This window comes from Halichondria panicea, chromosome 11 (genome assembly GCF_963675165.1).
Source record: "Halichondria panicea chromosome 11, odHalPani1.1, whole genome shotgun sequence".
Taxonomy (NCBI): Eukaryota; Metazoa; Porifera; class Demospongiae; order Suberitida; family Halichondriidae; genus Halichondria; species Halichondria panicea.
Window position 1 is genome coordinate 265,613 of NC_087387.1, and position 11,717 is coordinate 277,329.

General features: G+C 43.3%; 1 protein-coding gene across 1 annotated transcript; it reads left to right on the forward strand.

Moving 5' to 3' along the window:
• Positions 1-418: 418 nt before the first annotated feature.
• On the forward strand, positions 419-11,713 carry LOC135343805 (protocadherin Fat 4-like). The gene is made up of 18 exons (XM_064540817.1): positions 419-949; positions 1,535-1,672; positions 1,983-2,342; positions 2,458-2,667; positions 2,786-3,039; positions 3,630-3,793; positions 3,895-7,847; positions 8,053-8,177; positions 8,255-8,381; positions 8,484-8,575; positions 8,670-8,880; positions 8,958-9,086; positions 9,315-9,457; positions 9,650-9,900; positions 10,101-10,285; positions 10,857-10,983; positions 11,098-11,256; positions 11,407-11,713. Exons 1-18 carry the CDS (start codon positions 544-546, stop codon positions 11,459-11,461), a joined length of 7,089 nt encoding a protein of 2,362 aa, XP_064396887.1. The 5' UTR covers positions 419-543; the 3' UTR covers positions 11,462-11,713.
• The last annotated feature ends 4 nt before the right edge of the window (positions 11,714-11,717 follow it).

Consider the following 11,717-nt stretch of genomic DNA (forward strand, 5'->3'; position numbering starts at 1 on the left):
TATCATCACAGCAGCTGCAGTGTAAGCTGTTGTGCAACTCAGCAATTGTCTCAACATTGTGTGTCATGCTTTGGGCATCCAATAGTGCACAGAGTGGAATGCCCTTATATGGCAAACAACCAATGTTTTGGCCGTTACGATTCTTACGAGTTGTATGCGCACGTACGTGCAGCAGTCAGGTATTTGTGTATCGCCTTTTGTTGACAATATGCACCCCTATAAGTTCCTCGTGTGCATAATGAGAAGCTATATCCTTAATGGAGCTATTGTTGCAAGAATGTGCATCAGCTATAATAAATGTATACACTTCCTGTTGCTATTGGCTATCATTACATCATGACATAGACAATAGCCTATTGTATTATGTCATGATTTTAGCTGCATTCCAAGACCTCAAGTATAAAACAGAGAGATATTCAGAAACTGCAGCTATACACAACTACTACTGCAGTTAGTTGTGCAAGTGAAATTGTGTGTGTGCATGAGAAGTGCCTTCATTTGAATTGGAACTGCATCAACGGATTATTCGTGGTTGCGTTGAACATGCCCTCAAGCAAAGGGCAGCAGCTTTCGTTGCTGCTACTCAGTTTTTCACTACTGCAGTGCTGTCTTGGTCAGCAAGATTTTTCTACAGCTCCTATTCCAAACCCGTTTCGGAATGGGAATATGTACCCTCCTCGATCAGAAACAGATGTTTGCAGACCCATTCAGGACTACATCGATCGTGGCTCTGCAAGATTCAACTCTCAACTCGTAACAAACACAAACTCGGACATAATTTTTGCAACCAGTAACAGCCGAATCATGTCGTCACGGTTACAATCTCGTTTGAACAGTTTAGTGCGAATATATGGAAGGAACACATATCCTAAATTGAGAGTAACAAAGGCGTGGACTCCGTACCCTGACCAAGATCTGAGCAATAACGATCAATCCTTGCACTATGAAGGTCAGCTGTAGTTATATAGTAGTGCGTTTGGTACATGCATGTGCATGTGTCTGGTACATGCAGAATACCGGAATTTTTCCTCGTGTTGTTTCCACTGCAGTCCAAAAATAATTATGTACGTTGTATACAATGCATGATTATACCACTGCATGCATGCTAGTACAAATAGCACACTTGTGCATGCATCGTTAGCATCGTTCGCTCCTATTAGCTGATTTTCACCTATTGTTTGCTAATATCGTGATACACAGGAAGTATTGTACGGTACAGGTGTTGCTATAGCTTTGGAGACAAAGCTATGTTGTGTAAAGCACTTTTGATTAATTTGTTAAGTTTGCACTATTTCAATTGCTGCAGTATAATACATAGAATCTATTTTATGTTGGCTAGACTTCCGATTTTACACTGAACACAGAATAAAGCTTTTGTTATGCTTCCAAAAATCATTTCAATCGTACATTTCTCAGGCTCAACAAAGTTTTGTTCATATAGCTACAGCAACAATTTTGTTATGCCTCAGGCGTAATTCAATTAGCAACAAAGTTCTTTTTTTATAGCCTGCGTTGTTACGTATTATTGCCTCAGGTCGCACCATCAGAGTGGAGTTGCAAGGCCACCGGAGCAGTGACTATAACAGACTACTAACAGCTGCTGTTGATGCACAGTTCGACTGGGTGTTCTATGCTGCTTCAAACTATGTACGACTCAGTGTGATCCCATCCAGTGAGTTGGCATATACACAATCACACTGCCATTGTTCATTCATTCCTTTAAGAGTATCCACTGTGTCGCATCTGCACCACAACAATGCACATACGTACACGTATACGTGCATGATGATGTGTAAGAGTTTGCATGCATGCAGTATCCAAATTTAGGTAGTGAGTGACCTTTAGTTTTCCCTGGATTTAGGGAATTTAAGGCAATCTTGAAGCATAATTGCACTCACATACGTACCCCCTCCACACACACACACGTACCCACCCACCCCCCACACACACACACGTACCACCCCCCCACACACACATCACAGGTTGTGATCGCAACATTGACGTAGTGTTCATTATCGACCAGTCGGGTAGTGTAGGGAGCACAAATCACAACCTTGCAAAGCAGTTCATATCCAACGTTGTCTCTTTCTTCTCCATTAGTCCCACACAAACCAGAGTAGGGATAGTCACCTACTCAGGCAGCTCTCGAATAGAATTTGACCTATTGCGATACACCAATTTGGGCGCCTTGACCACAGCTATAAACAACATTCCGTACAGAGGAGGGCAGACAGCTACAGCGTTAGCTCTGGAGGATGCTAGAGATGCTCTGAACCCTTCCCGAGGCTATGGTGCAAGACCAGCTTCAGAGGGAATCCCTAGGATTGCCATTCTCATAACTGGTGAGTTCAGTTAATAAAGAGCTATATAATTATTAAGCTTATTATGTATGTACAATAGATTGTCTAGTATCGTACACTATTGATATAATGGGTTAATTGCTTGTTTCCACATCAGATGGGAAATCAAACTCATACTCCATTACAAATCCTGCCAATAATCTGAAGAACTCTGGAGTCCAGGTGTACACTATTGGAGTGAGTAACCCAGACCTGGCAGAGTTGCGATTCATCTCCTCTGACCCTGACGATGAACACGTATTCCTGCTCAGCAATTACAGAGACGCCATCGCTTTTGTTGACTTCCTCAGTGTCACCACCTGCGAGAGTGAGTAGCCAACCACACCCACTTATCCACTGTTACAACCATAAAACTTAATTCTTTTAGTAAGAATAAGGCTATTACACAATGTCCCATCATTCCCCCTCCCCCTCCATCCCTCTAGCTGCTGCCATTGTGGGCACTTGTGAGAGGACGTCGACTCTTGTACCTCAGGACAGCCTCCAGTACTACCAGGCAGAGTGCTCCTCCTTCACCAGCTCTGTAATAGTGGAGCTCACTGACCTATCTGGGGCCAGCTTCCTCTACTGCTCCACTGCTACCACCAATCCAGGGCCCCTCACATCCAACACTGTCCGTGATGAGAGGACGGGGGTCTCCAGGAGACAGTGCCAGCTCAGCATTCCTCCAGGAACAGAGGTGCATGTCTATTATCATTGTGTGGTTATTAGAACTCTGTGCATACTTATATAGAGCTGCAAGTGTTGATGGCGAATGTAAACTCTGTGTATATTTCGTCCCAATAAATAGGCCCGTTAGTTGATTTTTCAACAGCCATAACTTTAGTACCGTTGATCCAATGTCAAAAATGTTATGATTTCTTGAAAGCTGAGAAAGATATCTATCAAATTATTTGTTTCAATAAAATTTTTTGTGGGGGCCAAAATTTTTCATATTTCGGCCTTGGACCATAGGCTATTTATTATCCATGGATCACCAAATTGGTAAATACTTTTATCTCTCAAATATGAATTTCGATGACACCGTTTGAAAGATACTTTTCTAAGCTTTCAGAAAATTATAACATTTTGGAAATTGGATCCACAGAATTCAAGTTATGGCGACTATAAGAGTCCTGTAGCCATTGATTACATGGGGGACAGTGGGTACTTTGGCAACACTTGTGTTGTGTTGTCCCTTTTGTATACAGTAAATATGCCGCTTTACATATCCCATCATGTGTTATGTGTTGGAATGACAAGTACCTAGCTTGTATGATTTGCTTACAGACAATTCACATTGGAGTCCTTGGTCAAGAAGTGATGAACAATGTGCTGTTGGTTGTCATGGACCGAATTCTGACTCAGACACAAGTGACTGATAACGTTGTTGAAGGAGACCAGTACAGTCTGGACCTAAGAACTCTCTTGAGATCAGATGCTACCTCTCAAAGGTATCCTAGCTAAGAGCTTCCAATTATACCTGTAATGTAGCTAGTTTAAAGGCCTATTGCAAATAGTACCTTATTTACTTTATTGTCATCTTTTTCTGCAGCTGGGTGTATCGAATAGCCGATGGTAACGATGGCAACGTGTTTCAAATCTCCAATGGAAGATATTTCAGAATACGAAGTTCATCTCTCTCTTCGATCAGTTTCAATGCTCAGGCGCAATACAATGTGCTTGTGATAGTGGAACGTTCAGGGGCTACATGCAGCTGCTCACAATTACAAATACAACTGAACATTATCACCAACCGAGTGGACTTTGAAGTGACCCCCAGCGATGCTACTGTACGAGAGGACGTAGCCATTGGACGAAATGTGGTTACCGTGACAGCAACTAACGGGGCAGGCTCTATCACTTATTCCATCACTAGCGGTAACACTGGAAACGCTTTCTCTATAGACTCTACCAGTGGTGTGGTGGAGGTTGCTTCTGCTCTTAACTTTGAAACCGTTAATAGCTACTCATTGACTGTTCGAGCGAATGTAGTGGGCACTTCTGTGACTGATACCACAAGCTTTACTATCACAGTGATTGATGTCAACGAGGATCCATTCTTTGTCACCAGCTGTGCCAGGCAAGGCAGCTGTTCTTATGGCATCAATGAGAACCGACCTGCGAACACTTGGATTGGACGAATAGAGGCTAACGATCCAGACTTGCCCACTCTGACCAATGGAATGCTTAGTTACAGAATATCACCAGCTGACGTACCTTTTACTATTAACTCCAATGGTGGAATCATTACGTCTGCAATTCTTGATTACGAAACAGCCAACTCCCACTCTTTCCGAGTGATTGTAACAGATGGTAGTGTGTCCATCAGTACAGCTGTGCTAGTAAGCGTCAACGACCTCAATGACAATGCTCCACTTATCTCTGGCCCCAATACAGTCAACATTAACGAGAACACACAAACTGGGTTTGTCCTGACACAGTATCAAGCTTCCGATGCCGATAGTGGCAACAATGCAAGAATTGAATTCTCGATAACCCCAAATAACATTCCTTTTGATATTGACAGCTCTGAAGGCTCGCTAACTGTAACTGGTGACTTGGACTATGAGCTTGTACAGGAGTACAGTATTACCGTGACAGCAGCTAATCCAGGGACCAATCAAATGAACTCTATAGGTACTCGAATTATCGTGAACAATCTGAACGACAATCCACCAACGTTTATTGGCGCTCCATATTCTGGTATTGTGATTGAACATTCCGATGTAGGCACTTCAGTTGTGACTGTACAAGCTACCGACGCTGATAGTGGATCACCTGGTGTCGTGAGGTACTCCATTGTGGGTGGGAATTTCGGTAGTGCTTTTGGTGTTGACGCGGTAACTGGTGTAGTGACTGTAGCCAATGAGATTGATCGTGAATCCGTGAGTATGTTTGATCTGAGAGTTAGAGCGAGAGATCTTGGGCAGCCTGAGCAAAGAAGAACCACCATCATCCCAATAACTGTGTCTGACATTAACGACCATTCTCCAGTGTTCAATCCAGCTGCCTACAGCGCTCAAGTGAGAGAGGATGTGAGTGTAAATACGGAGATATTCACTGTGTTTGCTTTTGATAATGACGAAGTCGGCAATCCTAACTCTGAAATTAGTTACAGCATCACTCTTGGAAATGTCACTGTATTTAGTATTGATTCCACGACTGGTATAGTGAGCATAAGCTCCGGCCTTGACTTTGAGACTGTCTCCAGCTACACTCTCACCATCACAGCCACCGACCGAGGCTCTCCATCACCACTTGCAGGCTCTGCAATGGCTGCCATCACTGTGGTCAACGTCAATGATGTTCCACCATCTGTACAGGGCAGTGTTAATATCAGCCTCTCGGAGAACACGCCCACTGGAGTGGAGGTAGTCGATTACGATGCAACGGATGCAGATCAATCTATTCTAACATTTTCATTCAATTCTGGAAATAATGAGGGAAAGTTTTCAATTGACGCAACTTCTGGTAGAATCACGTTGGTTGTGAGTCTTGATTTTGAAACTACTCAGCAATATATTTTTGAAGTCAGTGTATCTGATGGAGATCTGGAGACCACCTCAGCACTTGTAATTGATGTTCTTGATGAGAATGATTTCTCTCCCATCTTTAACAGTCCAACCATGTTTGAAGTTGCGGAGGAGTTGGCTAGTGGAACTTTAATTGGTACGGTGAATGCAGTCGACAGTGACAGTAGCTCCCCTAACAACCAAGTAACTTATGCGTTTGCTCAACAGTCTGCCATTACTGATCATATCACACTCGACACCAGCTCTGGAGAAATCAGGACAAATGGAATATTAGATCGCGAGGAGCTCACCCAAATCTTTCTTCCTCCCTTGTCTCGTCAGAGTGTGAACATAGTAGCCAGGGACGGAGGCAGTCCTTCTCAACAGAGCTCTGTGAGCATCACCATTACTCTGCTGGACGATAACGACAATGCACCTGTGTTTGGAGATAGTAGCTATGGGAACTCACTCCTGGAAAACCTGACTCCACGCCAGACTGTGTTTCAACTCTCTGCCACTGATGCTGATCTTGGAACTAATGCTGACATTAGATTCTCTTTCACTCTAACGGACAACTCTGGCAATAGCAATCCTTTCGAAATGGATGAGGTGTCTGGACTGTTGGAAATGATCACACCTCTTGATTGTGAGCAGCAATCAAGTTACAGCTTCACACTCACTGCTGTGGACTTGGGGTCTCCTCGACAAAACAGCTCTGTCTCGGGTCAGCTGACTGTTCTTGATGAAAATGATAACGCTCCTATCTTCACTATGGATACTTATAACTTTGATGTATTTGAAGACGTGCAACAAGATGCTTCAATAGCTCAAGTACTGGCGAGTGATGCGGACAAAGGAAGCAATGGTGAAGTGGTGTACTCTATAATCAATCAAGACGCAATAGCAGACATTGCCGAGAGTTCTGTAGAAGTAATTCCATCTGTGAGAATCGATTCTTCAACTGGTGAGATATTTCTGGAAACAGAGTTCAATTTTGAGCAGCAAGTTCAATACAATGTAACCGTGGTAGCTGAAGACAGGGGCGTCCCCAGAATGAGCTCAAGTGCACAAATTGTGTTCAATATCCAAAATGTTGATGAAAGTGCTCCAAGTTTTCCAACGTTGTGTGAATTTAGTGTCCCAGAAAATGCCTCTTTGAATGTAGTAATTGCTGAGTGCTTGGCAACTGACGAGGACAATATAGCCACCTCTCCTAGTGATGTCTTAGTTACCTACAGCATTTTCTCTAGAAACCAAAACAACGTATTTGCGATAGATAGTAATACTGGTGGAATCAGTCTTCTACAAGCTCTAGACAGAGAGACCACTCCCTCTCACTCGTTCACTATCCAAGGCCAAGATATTAAAGGACTAACAGCTTTTCAAAATGTGCGTATAATTGTGAGTGATGTCAACGACAATAGCCCTCAGTTTGGAAGCAGTTCGTACAGCTACGACTTCACTGTATCCCGTATTCAAAGCCGCACTCAGAACTTGATAACAGTGTCTGCAACTGATATGGATATCAACGAAAACAGTGCCATAACTTACTCCATTACTAGTGTGACTCGTGAAGACAGGCGTACAACTTTAGAGATCACTGCCGAGGACGGAGGGTCACCTGCTAGTAGCAGTACTGTTGATATTGTCATCTCCTTTGAGGAGGTGTGTCTACTTCAAGAGTACTCCATTGATTCCTCCACTGGACTAGTGTCAGCTTCTGTACTGTGCAGTGTCTCCATCAGCCCAAGGGCACTCAACATCACACTCGGAGGAAGCAGTGCTCTCTCTTGTCAAATTCTCTCAAATAACGAGCTGGATTATCAATGGATTCTAAATGGCTCTTTTATTACGACTCAGATGTTGACAAATAACCCACAGATCAGGTATTCAGTGACCAATGCGCAGTACAACGATCAAGGTGACTTTGCCTGCAAGATCTCAACTAGGGCCGGGAGTCTACAGTCTATGATCAGCGCTGCTAGCATTCAAGGTAAGTTTGATGCTATATATGTGTATATGTACCAGCTAGGCTGCATGGGAGTTTCTGTTTCCTAGTTTGCTTTTGTATTGTTGTGCCTGTTAATAGTTTGCACATAATGGTCATATTTTTGATACTACCAAAATACGTTGATATATTATACTCGTATATACTGCATGTATTAGATAGTTCATGCTGTCTGCTCTTTCCCCTTCAGTTCCTCCCACGATAACAGTGCCTCCTGTGGACCAAGCAGCCAAGGAGGGAGAGAGTGTGACCTTCACCTGCACAGCTGTCGGAGTGCCTGATCCTAAGATAGTGTGGTTTAGAGACAGCACAAGTGTGAGTGGATAAGTTACTGAACACTTTCATTCATTATACATGTGTACTAAATCAACTGCAATCCTCCCCATTCACAGGTTCAACAAGGCTCAACTCTTGTGATAGAGAAGATAGACTCCACTGATACTGGCACTTACACCTGTGCTGCTACTAATTCTGACCTTATCAATTCTGCGATTGCGTCGGCTACACTCACACTATACAGTGAGTCAAGGGGTATAGTTGTGTAGAAGCACACACGTACATAGCCTCAGCTGGTACAATGTATATCTACTAGCCATTACATGATCTGTTCTTTTTGCACAGAGTCTGAGAACGTGGTAGAGCTCAGTCTGGATAAGATCAACAGTCCCAGTCAAGATGGCACCTGTCATTACATCGACTACGATGCTATCACAGTAAGCAATACATGTATAAGCTTAAAATAATGTTGGATAAATATATTCTGTTGGCAGAGGTGTAGCCATTACTATTTCTTTTCCATTCATGCAGTCTACCATTAACGATTTGACCAGACAAACTACTCTGATAACTGGAGTGGAGGGTTCGAACATTTGTGATGTGTCTGCGTGCCTGCCCACCCCCTGTCAGAACAGAGGCACCTGTTCTCTCAATGATCGCTCACTTGGAGGCTACGAGTGCTCCTGTGCTGATGGCTACACTGGCACCAACTGTGCACAAGATGTACCAGAGTGTGCAGAAGGTGAGTTACCTATAAGATATTGCTGAGTATTCAAAGATATCCAGTTAGTGTTTATGAGTGTGCAATCATCCGTGCAGATCCGTGTGAGAATGGTGGCAGCTGCGCTGAATTAGAGGGCAGTTTCCAGTGTGATTGTGTGAGTGGATTTAATGGCCATCGCTGTCAGTACACGGACACCTGTGCCACATCCAATAATTGTACAGCTGGTAAGTACACACACACCCTTAAATTGCCCATACCCACATACCCATGTACTCACCATGCATACCCCACACCACACACCCATGTACTCACTATGCATACCCCACACCACATACCCATGTACTCACCATCCATACCCCACACCACATACCCATGTACTCACCATACCCCACACCACATACCCATGTACTCACCATGCATACCCCACACCACATACCCATGTACTCCCCCAGGTACTGAGCTGTGTGTGGACAACTCTGTAGGAGGGACGCAGTGTGTGCCTCAACCGACACCAGCCACTTCTCTGATCATCACTGGACTCAACATTAAGCCAGGGTTCCTCAACGACATCATACAGTCCTATCTGGAGAGGCAGGTACATACCCTCACTAATCATTATGTCTTCCTGCTCTTTTTGAGTGCCCAAAACTATAGCCGGTTTGTTATCTATTTTCAGATGAATCTGTAGCTCCTTGGCTGCTTTTTTTAATTAGTTTAGATGAACTATGTATCTGTGGCAGGTGGAGGCTACTAACAACTCTCTCTATCTCCTCATTGTATCCTGTAGATTGCTTCAAGCACACGTCGGAAGCGTCAGCTCATCTTCACCACCTCCTGTGAGCCTCGATTCATTGCGGAAACGTCTCCTGAGATGTGGTCTCTGGTCTGGTTGTGTGTAACTCCAGATACTCCGCCCACTCTCGAGGAAGTGGCCAGTCTGTGTCCCGTTCTGTTGGAGTCAGGTCATGTGACCTCATGCACACCCCCTGGAGGAGAGGAGATGGTCCTCCCTACACCATCACCTCTACCAGACACTAGGTGAGAACTAAGCTAGGGGGCCCACTGCTCTAACGATAAGATATATTTGTGCTGTACCCTCTATAGCTCCCCCGTTATAATATTGCATTGATAAACTTGCTATATAGATCGTAGCATGTGCTTGCACACAAATAAACGGTAAATAAAACAGTTGTTTTGTTTGATATTATCGATATTATCAGTCGCCCACCCCCTCCCAGTGCAACTATTGACATCATTCTGATAAGGCCGATGTCCAGTGTTCCATTCAACTCAGAAACTGTGGTAAAGGAGTTACTGAACACTGGTGCTCAAGAACGAATCACCAACGATATCGATGCTGAGGTTTCTACCATCTCGGCCCAGGCACCTGACACGGGCGTCGGCAATCAGCCAGCTGGTGGAGGTAATGTACAAGTATTTGTAGCTACTAATTTTTTATATAGTATTGTATGTACGTATGATCTTATTGGAAACTGAACTGCTTCTGTATATAGCTGGGTGTGGATTTACAAACTGAAACATGCCTTAAACATCTTTCAACAGCCGTAACTTTAGTATCATTGATCCAACGACAAAAATTTTATGTTTTCCTGAAAGCTGAGAACGATATCTTTCAGATGATGTGTTTCAATTCAAACTTTCATCGGGGCCCTAATTTGTCATTTTTCGCCCTCGGACCATGGGCTATTATCCACGGTATCGCCAAATCAGCAAATACTATTATCTCTCAAATTTTAACTTTGATGACACCATTTAAAAGGCAGAAAATCATAACGACATTGGATCCACAGAATTAAAGTTATGGCAGCTGAAGTATCCATTGATTAATGGGGGGGGGGGGGTAGTTGAACATCTTTTAATTATTACTGTGCAGGCATTAAGTACTTGTGGGATTTTTGAATACACTATAATTAAAATAAGTAGATTACTTTGTTTTGCTATTATTAGCTATTGCTCTCACTCGTCCACAATAGATACAGCAGGAGTGGGCGTAGGTGTCACTGTGGGCGTGCTCGTGGCCGTGTGTGTGGTTGCGGGACTAGTCGTGCTACTGGTGGTGTTCATTGTCAGGTACAGGGACCATCAAAGGAGGCAAGAACGGTATGTTGGACAGACATAATTATCATGAGATGATAACCATTTCTCATACGTACATTTGATTGTAGATAGGTGTGCTTTCCCCTTGTGTTGTAATTTAACTATTTCTCTGTATAGGAAACAAGCTCACGCTATAGAAAAGGCCATTTCTCTGCACTCCCTTGACATGGATCGTGAGGAAGAGGAACGAGTTGCTAAGCAACAGATGTCAAACTCCACCGTATTTCTCCTTGACGATGAACCAGCTGATGCAAACATTTCTGTATATCCCCCACTGTAAGTGTATGACACATTATAGTAGTGCTTTTATTCTGACTTATGCGTCTTATTTTAACTGTTTTTAATTTACTTATAATATAGTGTAACTAGCTTCTACGTATAATCTCGACAGGTATCTATAAACAAACGCCCTCTTTCCCAACCCAGGGCCACTGATGGAGAGGCTGAGGTGATCACCAACCCAGCCACAGACAAACCTTGATCGATCGACAAAGATGGTTTTTAAACAGCACTGACTACATGTACTATAATATTTCATTCAACTCTGACATTTTGTATAGTAAACTATATAATTATAGCTAGATCATTCCACCGTAAATGTATAATTTTCACTGCTGTATAATTATACGTACATTACATTAGTTGCTTTGTGTTGTATACATGCCCTGTACATTCCGAGTCTGTCTATTATGTTTGCTGATAAATTGAAAAGCTACGTATGTATATCACTTGATTGC